Here is a 13,675-nt window from a genome sequence, read left to right as displayed (position 1 = left end):
CATTTTCCAGTATATCTGCTCTTTTGCCATGTTTCAGCATTTGGTTCTGCATTTTTGGTGTGCTTAGCACAGTGCATAACTTTTTATTTTTATGCTCTCTAATGAACAGGCATTGTAGTTTGCATTTTAAACTGGTCGCGTACAGAAAGTATCGACTTAGTTTTCAAAACAGAAAGCCTTTATTTAAAAAAAAAAAAGCACATTCTTAACAGGATACGTTGTTTAATACACAATGCATTTTATTTACATTAGCCCTTTTCAATTCAAAGTCCATTAGCTGTCGAATTCTTGACATGGAAAGGGAAAAGACATTAAACAAATGTTCAAATGAAATGAAGTGTGAAGTTGCTTTCAGCTCTTGCTTTCATTCCCTAGCTTCCTCTACTTTTTGTCATCCTACAGTGTCTGTTTTGGCCTAAAAGTCATTTGAGATCTTATCCCTGCCATGCTCTATCCCTTAATACCGATGTGGTTCTCTGGGGATCGCACTGAAAGTTAAATTAAAAATGCTTGTTTTGACTCCTCTCTGAATAGTGACAGTTTATAGACTATCAAAATGAGAACAGCACCTTTCCCCAGTGATGGATGGGGAGGCATCAGGCATCTTAAGTACCTGGGACAAGAACAGAAATAGTTGGCTGTGGAATTACTTTTAAAATAATTAGTGCTGTTTCTCAAAATGCTTTCTACAATGGAACAAGTAATCTATTCAGTAAGGAAGCATCAGAGGAAGAACATTCATTGGAAACTACTCCCTTGAAATTTTGTCCAAGTCATTTTATCAACTAAAATGTTTTGTATCTACATGTCACTGTTTCTTCTGTGAAAAAGGTGCTGGCTGTGTACTCAGCTGTTTGACAAACAAGCTGTTTACAACTGAATTCCAGCACAAAATTCTGCTTCATCGGTTAAAATAAAGCACGTTACTATAAGGTCCTTTTTACACAGAGAGAGGTCAAAAAAATACATAGTAAGTGCAAAGGGGGGGGAAAGGCGGAAAAGAGGGGAGGGAATTAACTGAACACGTGTGAATCGCAGGGTGGGGTTTCTTCCTCTGCTGCTTTTACAGTGTGATTTATGCTTCAGGATTGTGTCCCTCAACTTCAATTTTGTTGGTGTATGGCATGCTCCAGATCATGAAATCAGCAGAACTTCAGTCATGCTTTTACATAGATTCCACTTTCTTTGGAGCAGTATGGAGTAACATGTGTCCGCTGCAGTTTCCATTGCACATGTTGTCTTGAGAAAGTTTTAGAGCAGGGGTTTCCAAACGTGCTTTGCTTGCATGCCACCACTGGGAACTGCACCAGCGCTGGTAGCAGCTCCCAGTGTTGTGCCGAAGCGCGCGTGAGTGTAGGAGGTGGTGCACAACTGTTCCAACAGTGTCCGTCTAACTCTTTGAATTAGCTTGCGTGTGACTAGTGGTGTGTCAGTCGCAGTTTAGAAACCCCTGTTCTAGAACTCTGTTTCTCTTCTGTCTCTTGGCTATACTGCTTTTATTTCTGACTGTTCTGTACGTCACTTCTTCCAGGAGTGCTTCTGGGGAGCCAAAAGACAGAGAGAAGGAGGATAGCAAAGATTCGAAGCCACGCTCCTTGCGGTTCACGTGGAGTATGAAGACCACTAGTTCTATGGACCCGAACGATATGATGAGAGAGATTCGGAAAGTGTTAGATGCTAATAACTGTGATTACGAACAAAAAGAGAGGTTTTTGCTCTTCTGTGTTCACGGTGATGCACGACAAGATAGCCTTGTTCAGTGGGAGATGGAAGTCTGCAAACTGCCACGATTGTCGCTCAATGGAGTTCGTTTCAAGAGAATATCTGGAACTTCTATCGCATTTAAGAACATTGCATCCAAGATAGCAAATGAGCTTAAGCTGTAAAGAGAACCCACGTTTTTTGGGATCAGGGAAGATTCATACATGATCTACACTTTGAATGTACTGGTTACGCCTAATGTGATTGGCCTGTGAAACTCCCCATGTAGAAATTGCCCTTATTGCAATAAGGTTATACATAGTTATTCAGAATTGTAAAGTTAAATCCAGTATGACCTATATTAAATAACTGTAGCTAAAGAAGTTATGTTCACATGTACAGGTAAGTATATAGAGCATTCTGTTCATTTTATGTTCATAGAGTTGTATAATAAAAAGATGACTGCTTAAATTCAGATCTTGTATAGTTGTCTAGATTTCTGCACAGAAATGTATGTTTGATGCTTTCAGTTGGAAAAGTTCTTCCCTATCATTTACATTTTTGGTGGTTTTTATAAGTCTTACCTCTATTGTGAGTTTTTTAAAAAACTTGTGTCCTGAGTCAAATGCACAAAAATAATTTTCACAACTGTAGCATGACCATTTTTAATTATTTAAAGATTGTTCATGATTTGAACCAAAAGTCGATGAATAATCAGCTTTTGTTCTACGCGAGACTGTTCCTGCTTATCATTGGCTCTTATCCTTGTTATTGGACAGTGTTTAGTTTAAAAAAAAAAAAAAAAAACAAAAAAACAACAACATGTTTACAGTGTTGGCACTTACAGTTTAAAAACTTTGTTCTGCCTTGGGCCAGCTCAGAGCTGTGGGGGAACAGAAACCAGGCGTAAGTGATGTTCTGTCTGCAAATTACAGTGCTTACTCCCATGGCCCCTTAACAAATGTAGCACCAAAATGGAGCACCGTAATTATTTCATTTGAATATCACGGTGTAAAATATCACTTGTTTGCTGCCTTCAGAATACTATCAATTCCATTTTATGGAAATATATTAATATTGGGACTGTTTAAGAGCACAAGGTAATCTGAAGTGTTGACCAGTTGTATAAGTTAATAATGCCACCTCAGGAATTAGCTTGGCTTTTGGAACATGTGCCTCCAAAGAGTACATGCAATTCCACATAATATTTTACAGCTAAACATACATTGTTTATAATGATAAATTGTTGATTTATGCTTTCGTGGTTGTACAGTTTGTTCCCATGTAACCTGTTTGTGTTTAATATTTTACCAAATTTCTTGTATTTATTCCACATCATTATGCCTGTAATGTGCAGCTTTGTAATTAGGCACTTGCCTACAGAAAAGAAAAGAAAAAAAAAACCCACCTTTTTTTCCCTTCATAATTAATGATTATAAACTATGTAAAACCACTAGTACTGGTACATTTTAATACTTGTTATTTTGTACTGAATTAACCATAGAGGTTGGTTGTGCAATGTTATTTAATGTCGTAATTACTGTAATATCAGCATATGGCCCCCATCTGCACACTCTTGTGAAGAATAGAAAGTTCATTAAGAAATTGTCACTTTAAAAAATAAAAATTAAAAAAAAAGCTGTGGTAAACTCTGTAACCCTAAGTTAGAAGGCTGTAAGTGTAGTAAATGTGCCATTCTCCAATGGCTTCTTGACAAAGATGGACTTTACATACTGTACTGTGATGTAGCTTTCCTCTGTAACAGTTATGTTCGGAAATGGACGTGTATTGTTGCCTTAGAAAAAGGGTGGTGTTTGGAAAGAAAGAACTGTAGCCCCTTTTCTTTTTTTTTTTTTTTTTTTATCTGATGTTGATTGAAACAAAATCTGATGCAAGTCATCTTGATTCACTGGTGCACTCTATTAAAACTTACTTGAACAGTTCTCATACTAAAATACTTGTTGTTTGCCCTTTATAAAAGCGCAATAATTACTGCAGGTAGCAAAATAGTCTAAAGGTGTACAGACTTCATCTGCAACACTGTGTGAATTCAGGATTAGCACTGCATTGGTTCTGTGGTCCTGCACTGTCCAGAAAGTATCACTGGTGTAGCACTTCTTAGAAATGGATGTCCAGGAGCTTTCCCAGAAATTCACCAAAAATTGGCCTCGGGAGGGGTTTGTGTTTCTGCTCAATTTACCCATAAATGTCCATGAATGTTCAGTTGTCCTTAAATACACCACTGAAACGCAACCGTGATGTTAATCCGAGATCGTGTATGAACTTAGTCATGAAACAAAACCCTTTGCCTTTTCAGCAGGTTCAGTGGAAAAAATACAGGTCATGCTGTGAGACAGTAGATTAAGTATTTAAGCTAGCTTCCCGCTTTACAGGCCGTGTTTTTAGATGGCTAACTTTGCCCTAGATTGTGGCTGGTTTTCAGCGCTTCGTGTAACCAGAGATGTATTAATGTTCCACAAAACACAGGCAGCATTTCCAGAGGACAGAGTTACAAATTTTAGTCCAACTCTGCTATGAAACACGGCACCCCAAAGTGACAATTTAATGCTTCCATATATGGACCCTCTGCAAATGGTATTATTTCCAGTAACTGCCAGCAGTGTGAAATTGCCCCCATTCCCAAACCCTGCTGATCTCCTTCCTTCTTTTGCCTTGTTGGAAGATGAGCTGTGAACCACCTTACGCTCTCCGTAACCAAGTGCTTCAGTGAGGGCACGACCTGAGTGCAAAAGGTGTAGCTGCACCCAAGCGCGTCATTTGGCTTTCCAAATCTCCTGTTCCTGGCAGGAATAAGATGGGAAGATCCGAGACAGCGACTTTTTCAGAACTGCTGGTTTCATGGGCAAGTGGAGCGTACTTAGTATAGAAATCAGTAAGACATTGCATACTGAGTCCTCGGTGCCTGTTTTTGAGTCCTTCAGCGGCTGCCTTGTTATCTACCTGTTACGTATAAGTTACTCCTCGGGTAAGAGTGGGATAAGAACATTTGGATCTGAAATGCAGCTTGATTTTCACGTGTGAGGGGATCAGCGTAGCATCTTATCAGTACGGTTTTAACTTAAGAAATCCAAAAGATGGTTAAATGCCATATCATGTTCCGTAGCTCCAGGAAGGGATAGGGATGTCTTGGATCTTTGGAAGGCTTATGTATTCAATTGTAATTTCTTGGCAGCATTTCTAGGGGGTGTTTTGGGTGGGTGGGGGGTGAATGGTTAGATTACGGCATGGTTCTGCTGGTTTGGGTTGGGGTTGTTTTGTTGCTTTATTTCTTTATTTAAGGTATACAGACACTTCCAAACTAAGTAGACCCCTTTTCATGCAGTCCAATTTAAAAAATCAAAATGTTTATAGGTCAATGAAAAGACTATAAAAGTTCACTCCTGCTTCTGTGGATGAAAAATAATGCTTGAGAACCAAATGCATCATTAATGCCATATAGTTACAATGATGCTGAAATTCCATGACCTGTTCAGACATGAGACTTTTGATACCCGGCGTCATACACCTAAAGAGGTACCTTGGACCTCTTTATCTCACAGTGTGTTGTGGTTCCCCTGCTGCCACGCGAATGGAGACAGTAAATCTCAACTGAGAGATGTATTCTCTGAGGTTTTGATAGGTGGACTCAAAAATGAAACAAACTCATGAGGTACAAATCCAGTCTGTGGGGAAGGGCCTGCTCTTCTTGAGAAGACAGATTATCTTTCACTAGCTTCGCACTTCTCGTTTAGGGGCAAAGTATACAGTCAGTAATGGATCTATAAATAGAAAACCTAGACACTTTTCAAAGCCCCAGAAAAATATTTAATACTTTTTTTTTCTTTAAAATTTTTCAAGGTAGCTTGAGGTTATCAAGATGAAAGATCCCATTCAACAGCTGCTTACAGATTATTGATATTTCTTGATGCTGCTACTTAATTAGCATCAAGCAATAGCTTCATCCCTCAAACTGTCTAAGAAAGTAGCACATTAAACTCTACAGCAATGTATCGGAGCGTGCAAAATTTAACCCCTATACCTTGCTGCTTCAGGTTCCCTGCTGTGTGATTATTATCAAAATAGGTGGGACAGGACCTCTGGTGAAACTTTCACTCTCTCCGCCGTGTTTAGGACATACCTGCACCTCCAGGACACAGGCAAGCTCAGCACCCTGCTCCAGGAGCTGGGGGAGAGAACGGGGTGGCTCAGCAAGGGGCCCTGCTGCAGCCAGAGCCCGGAGGAAGGACGAGGAGCTCCCAGGGCCATGCGGGGTCTGCGGTGGGTGTCTGTTTTGGACCAGTACGCGGAGCATGAAATCCTGTCCTGGGTTTAGGTCTCCACCTCAACCTTCTGGAGATTTAAATTGAAAACCTGACGATGGTAGCAGGAGCGGTGACGCATTTAATGTAAAACGGGGGAAAGAACAGAGCACTTTTCCTGCAGCGACAGGTCTGAGACTTGGCTCACATCTTCCACGCTTCGGAGGACCGGCCAAGCTGCCTGTCGCGCAGCTTTCTGGCTGGAGCTGTGGCGATGGTGAAACAACGTCCCTGGGGCACGCTAGCTGCAGGGTTTACTTCCTCAACGTTAAGGGCCCATCTTGGGGAGACACAGGTTCAAGGCTTTGTTCCTCGGTATCCACGGTAAAGGATTAGTCTCATAGAATCATAGAATGCCTTGGGTTGGAAGGGACCTTGAGAGATCATCGAGCCCAACCCCCCTGCAGTGTCCCCTAATTACATCTGCTTGTCCAAAGTATTTGTATATGTATCAAATGTCGATAAATACACCGACTGGTTTACTAAATGACATCAATCCTCCCTACACAATTTTGCTTTTTGTGATCTACCCCAGCTACACGAAGGCTGCTCAGGAAGTGACACCCATTAAACTGCAGCCCCCCCAGTTGCAGAGGCGCGCGGCTGGCGGCCTCCCCCCGCATTTGGGCAAAAACCGCTGAGAAACTTTGCCTTTAAATGAAGGCTTTGGCACTTTCCCCTTGGCCGGGGGTAGAATAGAGCCCTGTGCGCCCGAGACGCCGTTCACCCGAGGTTGTAGGTAGGAACGCTTTTAGTAGAGGGATTACCAGGGAGTTTGGCTTTTGGGGTTTTGGTTTTGGATGGTAAAAGAACGGGATCTCCCAAACCCGCTGCTGGCGTGGAGCGGTGCGTGCGATGCTGGGGAAGGAACCACGGCAGTGTTTTGCTGTGGGTCACGGCGCGGCGGCCGAAGCAGTGCGGGGGCTGCGACCCCCTGCCCCAGCGCTAGCCACGGGGGGGGTTCCCCTCTCCGGAGCTGACGGGGGGGGGCGAGTCCCGGGCTTCCCCCAGCAGCTCCCCGCTTCCCCAGCAAGGCGAGACACGCGTTTCCGTACCGGGGCCGCCGGGGGTGGCCGGGGCCCGATACCGCGACCCCTCCAGCCCCGTCCGGCTGCCCCGGGCGGGTTTCGGCGGGGAGGGCCCGCACGGCGGCGGCGGCGGCCGGGGCGCCTCTTCCCGCAGCCGTCCCGCCCCGGGGAGGGGGCAGCGGCCGCCTCCGGCCACACCTGTGGCGCAGCGGCGGCGGCCCGCGGCCCGCAGACGGGTCGGCGCCCGGCGGCACCATGACGGTGGGGGCGCGGCTGGGTGCCAAGGCGAGGGGCAGGTACGCCCGCCGCGGGCCCGGCGACGACCAGGTCTCCATCCTGCCCAGCGAGGAGGAGGAGGAGGAGGAGGAGGCGACGGCGGCGGCGGCGGCCGGGGGCAGCGCGGGGGCCCCGCGGCCGGCGGCGCTGGAGGAGGAGGAGGAGGAGGGCGCTGCCTCCAGGAAGGTGCGCTTCGCCCTCCTGCCCGACCCCTACGAGCCGCTGCGCCCGCCGCGGGCCGCCGGCAAGCGGTCCTACGGGAAGCGGCTGAAGAAGTACGGCAAGGTGAGGGCAGAGCGCTCCCGGGGCCGGCGGAGCGGGGACCCCCGGGGCGGGCGGGGGTGGCGGGGCCGGGGCCCGGCGGGCAGCGGGGTCTCGGCACCGACTTTTCCGAGGGGCTCTGGGAAGTCCCCCCCGTGTCCTTCAGGCGCTTGAGGCGCCAGTGCCCAGCGCCGGGGCGGGGGGCAGCCCGCTGGCTTCTGCTGCCGGCGAGGGGCCGGTCCTGCCGGGGAAGGCGCGACGCCGACCCTCGCCTGGATCAAAGAGTAGAAAATCTGCCCTTTGGGAGTGAAAATGACACTAAGCTGATCCATGTGACGGGTACTTGGCCATTCTTTGTTCTGCGTTTCCTTCGGCGTCATTCTGTTGACACCATTTCTTAAAACTTCCAGTTAATTGCGCTGCTTTCTTTTCCCCCCTTCTACTTAAGTGACCCGAAGACAGGGTAATAAAATACCCCCAGTACACTCACTTGCCAGTTTGCCTTCTAGCTGTCCCCTGAAAATCACTGGTATGAGTTAAAGAAAAAATGCAACACGTTCTTCATTGTCTAACTACTGTTTTGGCTCAAAATTGTTCCTTTGCTTTCCTGTGTGGAAAGTCACAAGTCCTGCAGTCTGGTGATTTTTTTTTTTTTCCCCTTCCCCCCGGAGGGCGGGTGCCTTTAATTACAGAAGCGCTATTTGGAAGCATTCGATTATTTTTCTGTTGTTCATGTCACTTAAATACAGCTTAGGTACATCTTGTATATTTGTAGCAAAAAATAGTTTCTCTGTTAGCAGGAAAAACCCGTCTGGAATCTTTTCCTACCAGAGAGATTGCAGATGTCAGTACGAGACCTGACTTCCTGCTGCATTCTTTAAAAAAAGGATGATTTTGTTAAAGATACGCTTGCTGCGTCTGGCATCCAGAAAATGCGGGTTAGCTTGGCAAAGTTACTTAATTTTGAAATTCACAGAATTTACAGATGACAGCACAGTCATAAGCTGTCTCACAAATGCTACTGTTTCATAAAGAGGTGAACAGAATATTTCATTCCTTCCTGATGGCTTCGATACTTTTGAGTTTCCAACACTGCGATTTCCAAGCCACGGTAAACACATGTAGTATGAAGGAGTCTCAGGTCCGAAGAGCTTCCAGCGTAGGCTTGACTTTTACAGAGCAGTTTTGTGAGCATGGTTATGTCGGCAGCAGTTCATAAATTTGCTGATGTGCCATTGCTATATGTGCTGTCGGTAGAAGGGTGCTTATAATAAATAGCCTTTAGAGCAGGGGGTGGTTCTTGAACACTGCATATTCCCTTTTGTATTGGTCAGACTACGTCCCCACGGGGAAGGTTTGCCAATTTAGCTTTGGCAGTCAAGACCACTCGTGAAAGCCTTGGTGTGGTCCGGGTAGGTAAGTTGTATCCGGTGCAGGAAGGAGGAAAGAAGTCGCCAGTGCGACATAGTGGGCCGGGCAGATGCGGGAAGGGGAGGCCCTGCATCTCCTCCTCTGTCCCCAGGCTCTACCCCTGGGTTCGAGCTGCCTTTTTATTTTGGCATCTTAACTCCCTTCAAGTAAGTTTCTGTAGGAGTAAATACAGCAAAATTCACCTGTGCAGCAGCATCGTGACAGCTGAAGGTTTTCATGTGCCAGTACCGCTGTAATCCAGCTTTAAGAAATCCTAGGAATATAATAGATATTGACTGGATTTCACCCATTTCATTATATTTAAAAATATATCCTCTGTTCCAGTGTTTTCCATATTACAAGAGATGATTTTGATCTAGTCCTACACAACCATAAAGTGTTACTAACAGTTAATTCTGATATTCCTCCCAAACTGACCACATTGTTTTAATTCCGCAGTCATGACCAGCCATATGAGCAAAAACTGTCAAGAGTGAAATTAAAATTAGATTAAGGTTTTTAGTTTAAATAAGCTGTAGCAAGTTATCTCTAATGCAGTATGCAGATGAGTTCTTGAACATGTACAGACGTGAAAGTGGGTCGAAACATCTTATTTTGACCAAAAAAATCTTGTTTTGACAAAAAGCAATGAAATTTCCATAAAAGTATTCTCAGTGATTTACTGCCTTCTTGTTCAGCGCCATTTTTAACAGCTTACGTGCTTTTAAGAGTTACTAACATACTTAGAACACGTGTGTGAACACGTGCCTCTGCAAACTAGGTGTGAATTTAAACTAATTTTATTCTTGAATAGAAGCCCACATAAAAGCCTGGCTTCCTGTGGAGGCTGCATCCATTCTGTTTAACTATGCTCTGTGGGTGTGCATTTCTGTATAAAAAATAGATGGTAAAATGTTGTTCTGTGCCCAAGCCCTCATTAGCCGTGGGAGAAGTTCATTTTCTGGGTCGGCGACATTGGCTGTCGGAGCGATTTTATGTGAAGGTATTTTCTTTCACCTCTCTCTTTTTTTTTTTTTTTTTTTTTTTTTTTTTTTTAATCCCTTTCTCCCATCTCTGTCCGCAGAACGTCGGCAAAGCTTTGCAGAAGGGATGCCGCTACTTGGTGGTCGGCCTGCAAGGATTAGCGATGGCCTATTCCGCTCCCTTTGGGGTGGCAGCTCAGGTGGCATCCTTCACCCGCTAGCACAGCTCCGCGTGCCCCACCGGGGAGGATGCGAGGCCATTGCTGCTTTCTTAGGATTAAATCTGAGACTCGCATCGGAGAAACCTCTTGGACAAGCAGTCCCAGCCCCGAGCACCTGCGCCAGCCTCTTCCCCCGGACTGAGTGCTCTTCTCTACAAAAACTTCCAGTGCTTTATAAAATCAGATCGGGTTGAAGAAATGCAAGGATGAGGAAATAATCTTCGACTAATTGAGCTAAAGTTTGTTGTCAGACACGAATTGGTTTTCTGAAGCTTTGGGCTATGTGTGGAAGGAAGCCAAGGACGGATGGAAAAGCAAGTAGATGAGGGAGAGAGGAATGAAAGGAAGTAGAGGACAGGGGGGGAAGCTGGGGAGGTGGAGATCTGAGTCTGGCTACTGAGAGGAATTGTCAAAGCAGTGGAGGAAACAGATAACGAGGGATCAGGAAAAGGTAGTCTTTGGTTTTCTGATGCCCTTCTCCCCCACCGAGAGGGTTAAGATAATGAGTATACTTAAAAATATACTCAGACATAAATGGACTGTGGTCTGGGACATGGTGAGATTTGCTGCATCACTGTTGTTCATCTCAAACACTGGAGATCATGGGCCTTTAAATCTTAAGACTGATGTAAAAATCCAGAAAGAAAATGAGGTGTGTTTGTCTTCTGATTTTTGGGGCATTAAAGGTTCGCTCTGATTCATATTTTAAACTTTTCCTCTGCTGCTGTGAAACCTGTATATACGTCTCTTACTGAGAATGGAGTTTATATCTGATATACCTGATTCTGGAAGCTGGGGCTGTAAGAACAACCAGTTCTGTGGTGTTCACCGGAAAAGAAAATGGATTACCAGCTGCATCTGAAAAAAAACTACGTACAGCGTTTGGTATAAGAACGTACAATGGTTTTGTATAAGAATGGGGCCAAATAACCTGCCAGCTCCATCTTCATTTCCATATGTGGAAGCTGTAGCTAGAGAATGTCAACATCGGATGGCTCAGCTCAGCAGTGCAGATGAAGCGGCGTCCATGTCACACCTCCAGGGATATAAATCTATTGTTGATGACACAGGAACAAGGGGGTTTATGGGCCTTCAAAATTCTGTGGGTTTTGGGTTTGTTTGGGTTTTTTTTCTATCAGTCTTTTGTGGTAGCAGTAAAGGATTTCCCTGCTAGCACTTTCTCTGTATTACAGATCTTTCTGGTTTTGATAGTGTTTTTGTAATCAGGGAGTTGACTTGCGTTCTGGAAAAATATGCTGTTCATTTGCTTTCTGTGCCTCTTTTTGAATGAAGGGGTTTGCACGTCTTAGCAAACCAGACTGTATTTTCTTTTAAATGTAGGAAGTGAAAGAAAGGTGGATTTTTTTTTTAATGCTCTTTTCTAATTGGACTGTAAATAAAAGTAATGTGATTCATGTCATGTGTTTACCTACACACACGAGTAAGTGCACAAAGAAGGCATTTCTCAGCGGTGGTCCGGGCAGCGAGGGGAAGCTGCAGTGTAAATTTCCCCATGTTGTTCTGCCTGTGGCCTCAGTGCTCTTCTAGAAGGACACAGTTGTAGCCCAGACTGCATGGAAATGTTCAGGAAAGGCAGGGTGTGGAGATGAGGCTGTCGAGGATCTAAGGCTGCACAAGTTGGGGTAGGAATAGCTGCAAAGGGATTTCGCTCATTGATTTCATGCCTTTAGTTGTTTCTTCTGAGCTTCCTTGCGGGGACAGACCTGTCCCTCTGATCTGCCCCACCAGCATGCCAGAGGGTATTGATAACTGCTGTGTCTTCTGCAAGTAAGAACAGGGCTGTCCTAACACCCACATGCCACACCAGCTTGCATATTTTGGGATTAACTTCAAATTTTGTTACACCACTCTATGTTTTACAGTGCTTTTACAGTGTGAATCATTAGAGCTTTTTTAAAAATGACTAAAGCAATGCAGGGGGGATTTCTGTCTCCATTTTTCTGCATGAAATGAATGTCTGCTTATTTGTCCATGTGTCCTCTGAACAGCAAGGCTGCTCCCTCATTGTAACACCCAGGGTCCAAGCTATTCAGTGCAGGGACTTTCCACAAAGGTAAACATGAACTTTAGCTTGTGGAACCATGCAGCACAATGGTTACCACTGACTTGCCTGCTGATCTATGATCTCTGCTCACCTGGTGCAACTTTAAGGGAGTAACCTGATTGTCATCAATACAGAACTGCAAAGATAATGCTGTTTCTGTGTGAGCCTGAGAAAAGAAAAGCTTGATGCGTATTGGCGAGTCAGCTTCTGCTGAACAGTGTTTCTAAATCAGACCAAAAACAAAGAAATAAAGAAGGAGAAAGAGAAAGTAAGCAAGTAACCTATGCTGATGCTATAAAACAGCTGGTGATTCATGCCAGCCTATTTTCCTTCCTCAGCATGAACTGATTGTTCTCACCAAGGCTACCAATTAGTGCTGCTTATCAGTTCTGGAGCAGTAATTCACTCCTCGGCTGGTGGGGCGAATTTGTGAGGCCAAGCCTTGGCCTGAGGGTTTGCTACTTTCTTCACCAGCCCAGCTGACACAGCAGCATCTAGGAAATCTGAATCTGGGGGGGTGAGGTTCATTCTTCAGTGGGGTGGGTGGCAGAGCGCTGTAGTTCTTGTCAGTCATGGCAGCATCCCTGCTGTGCCAGGTCTACAATGCAAACAGGTGGGACAGGGCAGATTCTGCAGCGCTGTTGCTAAATTTTGTCTCAGTGACATGAGAGACAAGAGGAAATATTCCCCAACTCAGCATTGGGTGGCAGGTTGTCTGCTCAGGCAACAAGGAATGCCAACCTCCATCTGAGGGAGAGCTGTTGCGTTGGAAGTCTGGAAGTGGCTCAGAGGAGAGCGAGCGGTCGGTGGCGGTGAGGGAGGCTGGGCTCTCCAGGGCAGCCCTGACAGCGTGGCAAGCCAGGAGGGCAGTCCAGGATTAACTCTCGGCTTCTGCGCAGGCTTTATGTGCTCTTGGCGAGGCTGGGCTTGGAGGAGCCACCCCAGCAGGGAGAGCTTTCAACCCACGGGCGCAGGCAGGCTCCTTTATTAAAATGGACTGGTCTGCAGCTTATCTCCTGGTTCCTTTGAGGAACAAACCAGACTTTTGACCCCCTCATAGAGAAAGGTGGGATGTGGTGGATGTTACGGTACAGCGGGTACACAGGGAAGATTTCATTTGACATTTGAGCGGGACGAAATGCATTCCTCCCTTCAGGCACTTGGCTTGGCACCTCTACCCATCGTTTCACCTCACAGGTTTTTGTTTTCAGTGGTGTGCTACTGTGCTATCTGGTTCCCTTCAGGTTTCTACCTGTCTTTCACCATGTTTTATAACAAACACCAGGATAAATAAGTTCAGGAAGCTGAATACATGCAAGAGTAGCAAGAAATAGTCAACTCGTCCAAGCTTCTCTCAGGAATGAACACTAACCCGAGAGCCTGGCAAGTCACTTTTAAATTAAATCCCTGG

At 45.4% G+C, this 13,675-nt stretch overlaps 2 protein-coding genes across 3 annotated transcripts in view; both read left to right on the top strand.

The window, feature by feature from the left end:
• Nucleotides 1-1,886, top strand: part of MARK1 (microtubule affinity regulating kinase 1) — a 58,976-nt gene extending 57,090 nt beyond the window's left edge. For both annotated transcript variants that reach the window (XM_075706620.1, XM_075706619.1), the window contains one exon: nucleotides 1,532-1,886. In XM_075706620.1, the coding sequence (XP_075562735.1) occupies nucleotides 1,532-1,886 (355 nt within the window). The remainder of the gene's footprint in view (nucleotides 1-1,531) is intronic.
• Nucleotides 1,887-7,303: 5,417 nt separating this feature from the next.
• Nucleotides 7,304-10,199, top strand: C3H1orf115 (chromosome 3 C1orf115 homolog). Its single transcript, XM_075708554.1, has 2 exons — nucleotides 7,304-7,609; nucleotides 10,080-10,199. Exons 1-2 carry the CDS (start codon nucleotides 7,304-7,306, stop codon nucleotides 10,197-10,199), a joined length of 426 nt encoding a protein of 141 aa, XP_075564669.1.
• The last annotated feature ends 3,476 nt before the right edge of the window (nucleotides 10,200-13,675 follow it).

This window comes from Pelecanus crispus, chromosome 3, assembly GCF_030463565.1.
Source record: "Pelecanus crispus isolate bPelCri1 chromosome 3, bPelCri1.pri, whole genome shotgun sequence".
Taxonomy (NCBI): domain Eukaryota; kingdom Metazoa; phylum Chordata; class Aves; order Pelecaniformes; family Pelecanidae; genus Pelecanus; species Pelecanus crispus.
This window is presented reverse-complemented; position numbering and strand designations above follow the sequence as displayed.

Excerpts from the sequence above, each read along its gene's own strand:
- C3H1orf115 (XM_075708554.1), top strand. The coding sequence starts at position 7,304 with ATGACGGTGGGGGCGCGGCTGGGTGCCAAGGCGAGGGGCAGGTACGCC. Across the intron at positions 7,610-10,079 it reads GGCTGAAGAAGTACGGCAAG|AACGTCGGCAAAGCTTTGCA; the intron begins GTGAGGGCAGAG and ends CTCTGTCCGCAG.